General features: G+C 45.1%; 1 protein-coding gene across 5 annotated transcripts in view; it reads left to right on the forward strand.

Annotated features, from left to right (window-relative positions):
• The first annotated feature begins 635 nt into the window (after positions 1-635).
• Positions 636-13,555, forward strand: part of UNC80 (unc-80 homolog, NALCN channel complex subunit) — a 202,145-nt gene continuing 189,225 nt past the window's right edge. For 4 of the 5 annotated variants that reach the window (XM_019491985.2, XM_059727126.1, XM_059727127.1 and 1 more), the window contains exons 1-2: positions 637-800; positions 2,280-2,328. In XM_019491985.2, coding sequence (XP_019347530.2) covers positions 709-800; positions 2,280-2,328 — 141 coding nt within the window. In that variant the 5' untranslated portion in view covers positions 637-708. Of the gene's footprint in view, positions 801-2,279; positions 2,329-13,555 lie in introns of all 5 variants that reach the window. The other variant, XM_019491986.2, reaches the window with a different exon arrangement.

The following is a 13,555-nucleotide window of genomic DNA, read 5'->3' on the forward strand; positions in this document are numbered from 1 at the left end:
GATTCTGGCTCCAGCCGGGGGTCTGTCGGCTCTTGCAGTGCCCATGCATTGACCTGGGGGACCCCACAACCAATCTGGCCTGGCCCCGTGTGCAGTGTCACGGGGCGGTGATTAAAAATGACCATCCAGCTCAGAGAAGAAGCAAGGCCTGCAGCCGGGGCCCGGCTCCGCAGGGGGCTCTTCCCAGCTGCCCCTCGAGTGGCGGCGGGGCCCAGGCGGCCGCCAGCCCCATGCCCCGGCGGGCGGAAGGAGAGCGGCCATCCCGCCCGCCTTTGTCCGCCTCAGGCTGCGCATCCGGCCGTGGGCGCGGGGGGGCCCGAGCCCGCCTGTCTCCGCGCTCCGGCTGCCGGTGGGACTCGCCTCCACACGGCCCCGGCCTGCGGCCTCCCAGCACCAGGGCGGGGGGAGCACCCCCCCACACACACACTCACACTCACACCCCGACGCCGGCAGCACCGGGGCGTGCTCGGGGGTGGTGCCAGCCTGCGGCCTCGCCCCGCCCCGCCCCGCCCGGCCCGGCCCGGCCCGGCCCGGCCCGGCCCGCGCTGTCCGCCGCCGCAGGTGCTGAAGGCGGCAGGGGCGGGCGACGCGGACATCTTCGCTCCCCGCCCGCTGCAGCCATCTTGCCCGGCGGGGCGGCGCGGGCCGGGCCGGGCCGGGGCCGTGGGGGCGCTCCCGGGCGGGCGGGCGGGCGGCGCCGGCACCGCCATGGTGAAGAGGAAGAGCTCGGAGGGGCCGGAGCAGGAGAGCGGCCGCGGCGTCCCCCTGCCCATCCAGACCTTCCTGTGGAGGCAGACCAGGTCAGCGCCCCCGGCCCCGCGCGCGCGCGTGTGCGCGTGTGTAAATGTGAATGTGTCTGTGTGCATGTGTGCGTGCATGTGTATATGTGTCTGTGTGTCTGTGGGCAGGTTTGTATCTGTGCGCATGTGTATATGTGTGTCCATATGTGTATGGGGGTGTGTATCTATCTGCGTGCGTGTGCTTGTGTCTGTGTGTGTATATGTGTGTGTCTGTGTGTGCCTGTGCATATGTCTGCATATGTATGTATGTCTCTGGGTTTGTGCATGTGTATGTCTGGGTATGTGTGTCTGTGTCTACATATCTATATATCTATATGTGTGTGTGTGCCTGTGTATGTATATGTGTGTGTGTATGTACATATGTGTGTGTGTGCGCATACCACAGGCATCCACTGCCCAGGCCCCATCCCTGCCTTGTTGCTTTGCCTTCAAGGGCAAGCACATGCAGGAGCATCCCAGGCACAGAGCCTCTGAGGGCCCTCCAGCCCCCCCCCCCCCCCCACTGGGGCTGTGGCTCCCAGCTGGCTTCATACTAGCTGTCTCCTTTCTGTCCAGATGCTTACCAGCAGGTTGAACAGCTCAGAAGGAAAATGGAGACCCCTGCTTTCTTTTGGATTGGGGACTACTGATGTCAAAGGGGGAGGCTGTGTGTTGCTTTCCTCTTGTTTTTAACTTGACCGTGTTGGCTGTATTTATGCAGTTGCTATTCCCACCGTCCCCCTTGCCCTAGTTCTGGACTGGCAGTGCCTTAGTGAGTAGAACTGAGCACTTTCTTTTGGGTTGGTCCTTGTGGGAAAGGGGGTTGGCTTTAAATTTGAAGTCCCAGTCTTAGGCATTGAGCAGATTTCTCAGTGGTATCTGAGCAAATCCTGTGCTGTGATGAGCTCAGTAGTCTGTCCTAACAATTTGGCCCAACAAGTATGGGTTTGAAGGAGATAGGTGTGGAAATCGTATAGCTAAAACCAGAGGGAGTGGATGCCTGAAAGCCAGGTAAGAATATGAAGTCTTCTTCCACAGCCCTGAATACACGACTGACAAAAAGAAACGAGTCCTCAAGGCAAGATGCTGGCAAGACACAGCTAAGCATCTCCACTCCTGTTATGTTTAGTAGATGTGGCTTCTTTTTAAATAAACCTTTGTGTAAAGACCATAGAAAGTATATTCTGAGTTTAAATGGGTTAAAAATTCATCAGTAGTAGAATTTTTCCTCCACATTTATGTAAGTGCTTTGGTAGCATATGGAAAACTCTTTGTTTGGTTTGCATTTACAAAATTCTATACTGAAAAAGATAATGTTATAATTTATGGGGCTTTCAACAGATACCTGAAGTTTTTCCCAGTTTCATTTCTTTTCTTTGGATGAGCTTCTTTAGCCACTTAAGTAACAGTGACAATAACTAAACAAAAATAAATAAACCAAAAATATCTTTAATATGGTCCTTAATATCTGTTATTCTTAACAACTTTTTTTTCTTTTAGTGCATTTTTGAGGCCCAAATTGGGGAAACAATATGAAGCTTCCTGTGTGGTATGTAGTTTTTTCTCCTCCCTCTTTCACCTTCTCCCCCAAATGAGAAAGAACTTCATGTAACTTTGAATATGGAAACCTGATAAACTTGAACTAAATGAGTCAAACTCGTATGTTGTATAACTCAACTTATGTCAATAAAAGTAGTTGTCAAAAATGAAAAAGCATAAGAGCTACTCCCTCCCCCCCCCCCAAAAAAAAAAAATTCAAGTGGGCACAATCCCAAGGGCAGTTAAAGTATATTATATGTAATATTTTAGAGAGAGAGAGAGACAGACAGAGAGAGACAGAGAGAGTAACTGAGAGATTTATCATGGGCAAAAATCTTAGAATCAAGGCACTTCTTGAACTCCAGTCTCTTAGTTACTTATGCACATGTTTAAGTTCAGAAATTATTAATTCTAGTAATTTCAGTGGAACACACAAATGGGTAAGTACACACACAAATATTAGCAGGCTTAGAGCCTTAAACCATATTTCTCTATTCTAAACTAAATTTAGCAAATCAGAAAGTGGATTATATTATTAATAGCAATAACAAATAAAAGAGTTGTCATACAGATAGTTATCACTTAAAAAGACACTCTTCTTTTAAAGACTTCTGGAATATATGATTCTAGGTTAATAAACATTTACTAAGGTCCAACTGAAGAAGTAGTATGATATTTCTTGAGGTGCTCAATGTGAAAGGAGGTGAGTAAAGCAGTTTGACATGGTAGGTCTGCAAGATGGAATCATAACCACCAAGGTATTGTAATTAACTACATCATTAACAGCTCCCCGCTAGATAGGGGAGAAAATGGCAGAGAGCTGTTTGCTCAGCTGCCTAATGAATGTAGGGACTCAATAGTTTGCATTAGTCTTACTTTGGCACATTCAGTCTCTTAACTCCACAGTCTCTTTTACAAAGTTCCCATGTAAGCTGTCTTTACAATGCACAGGGAAATACAGGTGCCCACCTATGTGGTTTCTCAGTGACTCACTCACCAAATGCTAGTGAAAATCAGTGTGTTGCTTAAGTGTTGAGGCCAACCACATTTGTGTGTCCACCATATATACATATTTAAGCCCTTCACAATTATATCTTGGTACCCTGAATGCTGAAGAGGTCCCTTGGAAAATTTCAGTAAGTCAAATATGGCCTTTGGGGGAAGTTGTTTCTATTCTTCGTTTGCAAAAAAAAAAAAAAAGTTATTCAGAACACCTCTACCTGCCAAAGGAATCTGGCATTTCAAAGGCTCAGTAATTTATCGTGTGGAAAGTGTCCTTCAGCATATAAGAAAACATTTTTCATTTATAACTCATAAATTATCATGGGAGAAAAAGTGTTCTCCAAATTGGCAATGATGATGGGTCAAATCTTTCTTCCTCCACATTGGAATTGTGCTATGTTAAATTATGTCTGAAATTTGCAAACGTGAGACTTAATTGTGAGCAGTCAAGGTGAGACTGCAGGGCTCTATCTGTTGAATCAGACTGCTAATTCCACTGGTCATCCTCCTACTTTTGGCAAAGGAAGATGAACCACAATCTGTATCAATAACACAACTATCTTTATATCATCCTGCATATAGGGTATGAAATATGTCTGGATTTTGACAGGTAATCAGCTCATGCTATGAAGCGTAAGATAGAATGACCTGATACTGTTGTATCAGCTGGCATAGCTACACAATATGTCTTGGTTATTATAATATGATCTATGTCTTCTTAATATTTTGGCTACAACATTTGATTCATTGACCAGCTCAGCAGGCAGTAAATTTCACTGGTTGACTGTGCATGCAGCATGCAGCATACATCATGTAAAGAAGTATCTTCTTTTTCTTGGTTCTAAATTCACTGTTTTTATTTCTGTCATTTGTTTCCATACTATGGAATAAGATTTAAAGGGAACTATCAGTTCTCATTATATCCTTCCATAATTTTTAATACTGAAGTTTTCCAAAGATTGAATTCTGTATTTTTAGCAACCCCTATTGTCCATGATCCTAGTGGGCCAACTTATATGAATGTTGGCATGCACGTGTTGGCCTTTAACTCTTACCAGGTTAAATAAATCTCTTTTCTTTTTACTTTCTCACTCTTTGTGCTGGTCCCTCTGTACCACAAGCTAGGATTTTTTTCCCCTTCTCTCTGAAACTATTTCATCTTCACTGTAGACCTTTCTTAGAGGGAATTCAGTGAAACTAAAATTATTACTGTGGACAAAGCTGAAATTTTCTCTCTCTTTGTACAGTGTATTTCAATTGTATACATAAGTGCATAATTCTCTTAAATGCATAACACAATGCCAGGCTTGATTTATTGCCTCTTGCTTATCTGAGCTTCTTGCTTGCATTTTAATAAATTTGGGTTATCTGCATATCAGTTAAATGCATAATCCACATAACTGCATAGCATCTTGTGGCCTCATCGTATCCTATTTAACTTAGGGTATAGGTAGACATGCAGCTCCCTGCTGCAACTGAGAACACTTTGCAGAAAGCTTCTGAGTTATACCCTGGACCAAACAGAGCTTCAGTGTTGGTTCCAAGGGGAGGGGAATCTAGCTGCTGGCTGCCAGCCTACAGCTGGTTTCCCCTAGCAATGTTCCCTCCTCCAACCCAGCTTGTCCCTGTTTCAGAATGGGAGGAGGGAAAGGGAGAAGAAGGACCTTGTTTTAGGGGTTCCCCAGCCAGCATAGGAGGGCAGGGTGGGTAAATTGGAGCCCCTCCCACCCCCTAATCCTCCAGCGGGAGCTGGAAAAAACCCAGACCGAACTCCCTCTGCTCCCTTTGCCCCCTCCCATTCTGAAAGCAGTGATAGGCTGGCAGGCAGGCAGACAGAAGTTACAGAAGAGGCTTTATTTTGAAACCTCTTCATCTGACCCTTCATGCAATGAGGGTTCAGATTTTCACTCAATCAGCCATGTACTTGGGTTTGGTCACAGCTATAGTCTGCTTTCTATGGCCAGATCGGTTGAAAATTGTCACTTCTGTCTGCACCCTTAATTTTATCCTGTTTAAATGTTTTAGAAAGTTAAAGAGAGGCAGCTGTCAAAGGTTTGCTCTTAGAAGCCTTGAAAATGAGGGAAGCTAGCCAGTTTTGGTGCTGCTAATATCATAGCACTCAGTGTACTATGAGTGTACTTTAATGAGCAGTGCTTATATTTTTCAGTCCTGAAGTTTTAAATTTACATGGAGTGTGCTGTAGCTTCTATTTTTAAGAATTGTTGCACACTAGATAGGCAACCTCTGGGCTCATTTGTACCCAATTCTCTCTCCTAAAAGTTCACAGCTTAAGAGTGTATAGGCAGAACTTAACCTTTTTAAACTATCTTTCTCTTTTTTCCCTCTTTGAACCTATTTCATACTCAACTGTGCTACGTTTTATTTCTATGATACTGTTTCATTTTTTACTGTATTTTAAATGGATCTGTATTCTTCTTGTGCAAGAATTCTGAGTTAAAAAAGGTTCTGTCATCATTATTTGATTGTCACTTTCTTCCTCCAGTTCATTAACTTCCACTAGTATCTCTTCTTCCATCTGAGGAATGGACTTATATTTACCCTTAATTTTGTACCTGTTCATAATCAAATTCTTCCCAACTAGCCTCCAAACACTCTTGCCTTTCTAGTGTTCGGCATAGTGAAGACCAAGCATTAATGAATACTTTTTATTCTGCTTTCCTATCCAAGGATCATAGTGTCTTATTAAAACACATATGTTCCTTTAAGGAACTGAAACCTCTCTTTAAAATAAATAGAGAAATGGAGTTATAGGCAAGTTTAGTGGCTTTTCTATAATCTCTTGAAATCTGAGACAGGGATTCACACTTGCGGAATAGCATGGGTTTGCTGCTAAAGAAGAATCTGACAGAGTTCAACATAAGGTAGAAGCCTCATGACTTGCATATGTGTGTTGCAAGTCGTGTTCAGCATAGAATAGGTACCCAATGGCCTTAGTTGGATGAACTGTATGAGTGGGTTAAGAATGCAACATTCAGTGCTAGTGGAAGTGATGCAAAAATAATCTTAGGTCGATTAGGTAGACCTTGGATAGGATACATTCCTAAAACAGTATGTTCAGGGACAAGAGGAGTATATCATTCCAAGAACAGTTGCACTCATCCAAACCCCATGTAAATAGTGCTTAATCTCTTCAGATGGGTGCAGGTACTTTGTCATGTTTACAGGCCTGTGAAGTCCAAGTCAGTTCTGCCTTGTCTTCCTATGCTTACTACTCCTTCAAGGATTCTGGGGGCTTCCTCAGGGGCCACTGTCCTGGGGGGGAGGCTCCAGCTCATGTAAAGTCCTTGAGAGAAAAGTGTTGTCTTCTAAGTTCTGTGTGTGCAATGATGGGGAAGTGGGTGCTTATTAATCTACCCCTATCTTCCATTGTGGTTGGGAGCAGGTAAATATCCACAGATATGAGAAACTCAGGCCTGAAAGTTCATGTAATTTGAGCAAGGTTGTACAGGAAGCCTATGGCAGGGCCAGGCACAGAAGTTCCTGTATCATCCTGTCTTTGATCATAATAAATGACTAGCCTTCCTCAGATAGCATGTCACCTTCTGGACCAAAGAGATAGCTGACCTCTAAAAAGAAGGGCTTATGGGAATGCAAAATACTTCAGAAGGAAGTAATCAAGAGCTCAGAAGCTCACTAGGGAACAGGGTGAAAAGAGAACACCAGTGGTGCGAACAAAGCCAGAATAGGCTGAGTGCTGTTCTCAGCTCATAACAGATGGAGTCAACAGGATGAAAGGAAGAATCATTGTGTAAGTGATCCCGAGGGAACTGAGCATGCAGGCAACAGGAACAGGCATACAAGCATGGTATAGCTGGTGGTCTGCAATCAGTTTAGCCAAAGCATGACATCAGCTTTCAGCACTGTTTACCAGACTGCCATTTTTGCAGCTGTTCCCTCTCTCCTTTTTAATAGATACATTGTACCATCACTGAGACACTGCTTGGCTTGCTGATTAGTCATTGTTTGGTTCTTTCCTTCCCCCAGCCCCTCACCAATCTATCCCATCCACTTTTGTAGCACCCCGGCATTCCTTTTCTATTTTACATGTTCTAGGGAACTTATTCAATACATTCCAGCTCTGTCTTCTGACTGAAGTATTCTGTTCAATTCCTGCTGAATGTAATAGCAGTTACTCATTTTCTGCTGGGAGAAAATTGGGTCATACATCTTGATTTTTTTCCCCAGGATTTACCTTTGAGAGAATAATGTAAACGGAGCTACCCAAGCCCAAATGTGCTATAATCTGAGAGCAGAATCTGACCCCAAATACTGTCTTTCTGGTAGAATATTGGCTAAACTTCCTGGAGGCTCCCTCCATCTTAAAGTGCAGGGCAGGCCTTCCAGAGGCTGGTTATGCTATTGTATATCATTGCTGGGGAAGGGGAGGATAGTACTCTAAAGCAGGAATAAGCAACCCCTGGCACACGTGCCGATTAGGAAATTTTCCATGGCATGCCAGGAGGTGTGCTGAGGAAAATGGTTAAAAAGAAAAAAAAAAAATACATTGCTGTTTTGGGCTCTCCGAAGGTGTGGGGGGCACACACCTGATTTTGCAGGTTCCCCTATGTGGCTTCCCCCCTCCCCCCTCCACTGCTCGCTGCTCCCTCCTGATCAGTGGGGAGGCAAAAAACACGGTTTTAAATATGGTGCTGTTTTTGCCAATTGTGGTGAGTAGCAAAAATGGTGCCATATTTAAGACTGTGATTTTTGCCTTCCCGCTGATCAGGAGTGAGTGGCCAACTGTGGGGCTGGCTGGACAAGAGAAGCTTCAAGATTAAAAAAGCTACTGCGCAACCCACCCCTGCTGTTAATTTGGTAGGTCCTAAATCAGGGGTGACTCCTGGGGGGGGGGGGGGGGGGGGGGCATGTGCCCCTCCTCCCTGCAATTTCTGCCAAGGCCACTGGCAGGGGCCTTAGTGGTTTGTGCCGTACTGCTGACTAGGTCTGGAGCTCGGGCTGCAGCAAGTGGCCTGAACCCAGCCACCATGCCACGCAGCAAGCCTCCCCCAGCACCCTTCTGGTGCTGCCTCTGTCCCTGTCCACCTGCCTGCATTGTTGGTGGGGCGTGGAGAAGAGAAGGGACACTAGCAGCAGTAGCAGCAACCACTTCCTTGTGGGCCCGAGGCCAGCACTGCTTGCCCACATTGCTGGGGTGGAGGGCAGAGGGCAGGCTCTGGCAGCCTATCCTTATAATTTCTTACTCCTCTTTCCTTTCCCCCCCTTTCTCTTTTTCCTTTCCTCTGCTCCCCTTTTTTTTCTCTCCCTGCCTCTCCTCTTTTTTTTCTCTCTCTGTCTCATCACAACATGCTTAACCTAAAAAAAAATAGACAACAACAAAGGTAGTATATGAAGTTTTATTTATTGTCATCAGGTTTAGAATTTAGAAAACCTGGTATTTACTGTAAAAAAAGCAACATTTATGATTATTAACTATAGTAATATGCAGTGCATCCTGCCACGTATCCCTCCTTCCCCCCCCCCCCCAGTTTTGTTTTTTTTTTGGCATTCTAGCACCTTACAAGGTAGACATTGCAGTTTTTTTGGCACTCAAGCCAAAAATGTTGCCTAACCCTGCTCTAAAGCAAGGCTCAGCAGCCTTTTGTCAGAGTTGGTCAAAGCTTGTGACCCATCCAGCCATCACTGCAGGCTGGAAGTTTCTGCTCCCCACCCCCATCCCTATCACTCCCCCTCCCCAAAGTAGCCAACTGCCAGATTTCCAACCCCACTACAGCAAGGATAAGGTCAGATACTGCAGAACACCAGGCCCTGCAGCAGAGGGGAATGCTTCAGAGGGGATACAGTATAGTGCTACTCTGACACCTATTCCCATGTTGGATCAGCTCATAGGTTGCCAGTTCCTGTTCTAAAGGTATGGACAAGCATACGTTTGTAGGCATGTTAATAAAGGAAGGGAAACTTGCTTGGGAGCAGTCAGCAACTCTGACTGCTACTTCTTCATGAGCTTGTAGTGAGCTAATTGAATAAAATACCCAGATGTTTAGCTTGTATGAAGCAGGGTTAAAGTTGGAGTGTTTTTGTAACACTTATATGGGGACAGAATCATGCACCCCACCAGTTGCATAGTAACAGCTTGTATCAACATTCTTTGATAGTGATGAAATTTCTACATCATTCAAGTATGGGCCCAATTCTGCCCTGCAAGTCAGTGGCTTTTCACAGATTCATAGATATTTGGGATGGAAGGGACCTCAGTAGATCATCAAGGTCCCTTCCAGGGCTTTGTATAGTACTGACTAATCGAATAACCAGTTTAGTCTAAAAGAATCCCTTTAACATAGGAAAATCCTCCGATAAGTCTACACCACATACCTACTGGCAAGGGGGACCTGGCCAGGCTTCCTCTTAGCTCAGCTTGTTCCTAGTTTACTCACAGAAAGGTAGCATAAATTAGTGCAGTCTTAATGCTACTCCAATCTGACAACCTTTCCAGAACTCTGACACTGCAAAAACTGGGAAATATAAAGACTATTTCAAAGTTAGCTTTGCATATTCCTGTTCTCCCTCTTGAACTGTATGGAGTGCTCAGAAACGGGACCATAGTTTGAAGACAGGCAGTTCTAGATGTGTGTGGTCTCTAACATCATTGAGGTCTATGAACAATGAGGCTTTGAATTGGATACAATATCAGATGAGGAGCTGGTTGGTCCATTATGTAGAGCAACAGTATTATCTCACTCTCGTCCTTTAAAAAAGAAGAGCTACCCCCTTTCTTTTATAGTTTTTGGACTGTGATATTTTACCCAGGAATGTGGGCCTTTATTATTTTCTTCCTTCTTTGGATGTCATCAAATAATGAAAGATAAATGCCTTGTTTATTTTAGATCATACACAGAAGAAAGATGTATGTCTGGGCCATCCCTTTCCACTGTATGATGTCACACATTTGTTTTGGCCAGATTATACAACCCTAACTCATTCTGAGAGGTACTTTTCTTCTTGAATAGGCCCGTTGATTTCAACAAAGTAAGTGGCAGGATCAGTTAACATTCTCTGTGAATAAGGGAGGCAGAATCTTGTCTTCTGTGGGTAGCTGTCAGAGGAAATCAGTAGACTTTATTTTGGGCCATTGTAACTTGTCACTCCAAACTAGTTCAGAGCAGGAAATACCTTCTTCCTTCCTCATATCATCCTATAAAAGTAGATGGTCTTTAGTACATTCTAGGGCCTGAATGAAGTTACTGAAAGAACTCTGAGTCCCTGCAAGTTTTCCCTAATTCTTTCATGCTCTGTAATTTTGAGGACCTAACGTTAATACCTTACCTCTCTGTTCTGTCTTTGTAGCCATTCCTGTATCCTGTTTGCAAACTTTGCTGCTCTGGTTGCCCTATACTTTATCCATCCCGTAATGTAATGTGCTTTCACTTGAATGGAAACTGTTAAAATTGTAACAACTTCCTTTTTTTCCCAGTCAAGGTGATATGCAACTCTGCTTTGACAGCTTAGTGCTGACTTCAAATACACTGAAACATTCAAAGAATTAGAAATTTTGTAACCTCAACCTGAATTATTTCATAAGAGGTACATATATTTCCAAACTGTCAGAGGTAGTCAGCTAGTTCTTTGGTGCTATCCTATTTGTTTATAAATAAAATACACAAAGCCTTGTTTTCCTTCGCAAAGTAGTAATTAATAGGAGACAGTTTCCTTGTACAAAGTCCAAGCCTGCTTCCAGCCACTCCTCTGCCTAAAAGATGCTCATACTCTCTCTAGAATCATAGAATGATAGAAAATTAAGGTTGGAAGGGACCTCAGGATGTCACCTAGTTCAACCACCTGCTCAAAGCAGAGCCATCCCCAACTAGATCATCCCAGCCACGGGATGCAGTTCAACAAGGAGAAATGCAAAGTGCTGCACCTAGGGAGGAAAAATGTCCAGCACACCTACAGCCTAGGGAATGACCTGCTGGGTGGCACAGAGGTGGAAAGGGATCTTGAAGTCCTAGTGGACTCCAAGATGAACATGAGTCGGCAGTGTGACGAAGCCATCAAAAAAGCCAATGGCACTTTATCGTGCATCAGCAGATGCATGACGAATAGGTCCAAGGAGATGATACTTCCCCTCTATCGGGCGCTGGTCAGACCGCAGTTGGAGTACTGTGTGCAATTCTGGGCGCCACACTTCAAGAAGGATGCGGATAACCTGGAGAGGGTCCAGAGAAGGGCAACTCGTATGGTCAAGGGCCTGCAGACCAAGCCCTACGAGGAGAGACTAGAGAACCTGGACCTTTTCAGCCTCCGCAAGAGAAGGTTGAGAGGCGACCTTGTGGCTGCCTATAAGTTCATCACGGGGGCAAAGAAGGGAATTGGTGAGTATTTATTCACCAAGGTGCCCCTGAGGGTTACAAGAAACAATGGCCACAAGCTAGCAGAGAGCAGATTTAGATTGGACATTAGGAAGAACTTCTTCACAGTTAGAGTGGCCAAGGTCTGGAACGGGCTCCCAAGGGAGGTGGTGCTCTCCCCTACCCTGGGGGTCTTCAAGAGGAGGTTAGATGAGTATCTAGCTGGGGTCATCTAGACCCAGCACTCTTTCCTGCTTATGCAGGGGGTTGGACTCGATGATCTATTGAGGTCCCTTCCAACCCTGACATCTATGAATCTATGAAGGCTTTGTCTACCTAGGTCTTAAAAACCTCCAAGGATGGAGATTGTACAACCTCTCTGGGTAACTTGTTCCTGTGCTTTACTACCCTCCTTGTGAGAAAGTTCTTCCTAATATCTAACCTAAACTTCCCTTGCTGCAGCTTGAGACTATTGTTCCTTGTTCTGTCATCTGCCATCACTGAGAACAGTCTAGCTCTATCTTCTTTGTAACCACTGTTCAGGTACTATTAAATCCCATCTCAGTCTTGCCTTCTCCAGACTAAATAAGTCCATTTCCTCAGCCTCTCCTCAGAAGTCATGTGCCTTCTGAGTACAGTACTCCAGATATAGCCTCACCTGTGCTGAATGGAGGGGAATAATCACTTCTCTCAATCTTCTGGCAATGCGCCTACTAATGCAGACCAGTATGCCATTAACCTTCTTAGCAACAAGGGCACAGTGTTGACTCATATTCAGATTATTGTCCATTGTAGGCACCAGGTCCTTTTCTGCTAAGTTGCTGCTTAGCCAGTTGGTGTCCAGCCTGTACTGGTGCATGGAACTGTTCTTTCCTAAGTGTAGGACTTCACACTTCTCCTTATTAAACCTCATTACATTTCTTTTATTCATAGATTCATAGATTGTAAGGGGCTGGAAGGGGCCTCACAAGATCTCAGGTCCAGTCCCCCTGCTCTAGGCAGGAAAGACAACTGGGGTCAGGTGACCCCAGTGAGGTGACAGTCCAGTCTCCTCTTGAAGATTTCCAGGGAGATTGCACCACCTCTGGAGGGAGTTTATTGCACAGTCTAGACACCCTAACTGTGAAGTTTGTCTTAGTATTAAGCCTGAAATTGTCTTCCAGGAGTTTGTGGACATTACTTCTGGTTTTCCCCAAGGGTGACTTTGGTGAACAGTTGTTCACTGAGCCCTCGTTGTACTCCCCTGATATAGATTCATAGATTCATAGATTGTAAGGCTGGAAGGGACCTTGGAAGATCATTGGGTCCACCCCCCAGCACCAGGCAGGAAAGACAGGTAGGGTCAGGTGACCCCAGCAAAGTGACTATCTAGTCTCTGTTTTAGGATTTCTAGGGTAGGTGTCTGGAGGGAGCTTATTCCACAGTCTGGACACCCTAACTGTGAAGAAGTTTTTCCTAATGTTGAGTCCCCTCTCATAGTTTCCTATGAAGCTATGAAAGTAATGTTGAGCCTGAAATGGTCTTCCACTTACTCCTGGCCACTTACTCCTAGTTCTCCCTAAGGGCACCCTGGTTCACCAAGCCCCTGATGTACTCCCCTGACATAGTGGTAAACTGCTATTAAGTCCCCTCTCAGCGTTCTTTTCTTCAGGCTGAAGAGGCCCAAGTCCCTCAGCCTTTCCTCATATGGCTTGCCTTACAAGTCTCTGATCGTATGGGTGGCCCTTCTCTGGACTCTCTCAAACCTTTCCAGGTCCTTGTTGAAGTGTGGCACCCAGATCTGGGTGCAGTTCTCCAGCTGGGGTCTCACCAATGCTGAGTAAATTGGAAGAATCACTTCCTTGGTTTTGCTTGAGATGCATCAGTTGATTCATACCAGAGTATTGCTTGCCTTGCTGGCTACAGCATCAC

This window comes from Alligator mississippiensis, chromosome 4 (assembly GCF_030867095.1).
Source record: "Alligator mississippiensis isolate rAllMis1 chromosome 4, rAllMis1, whole genome shotgun sequence".
NCBI classification, from domain to species: Eukaryota; Metazoa; Chordata; order Crocodylia; family Alligatoridae; genus Alligator; species Alligator mississippiensis.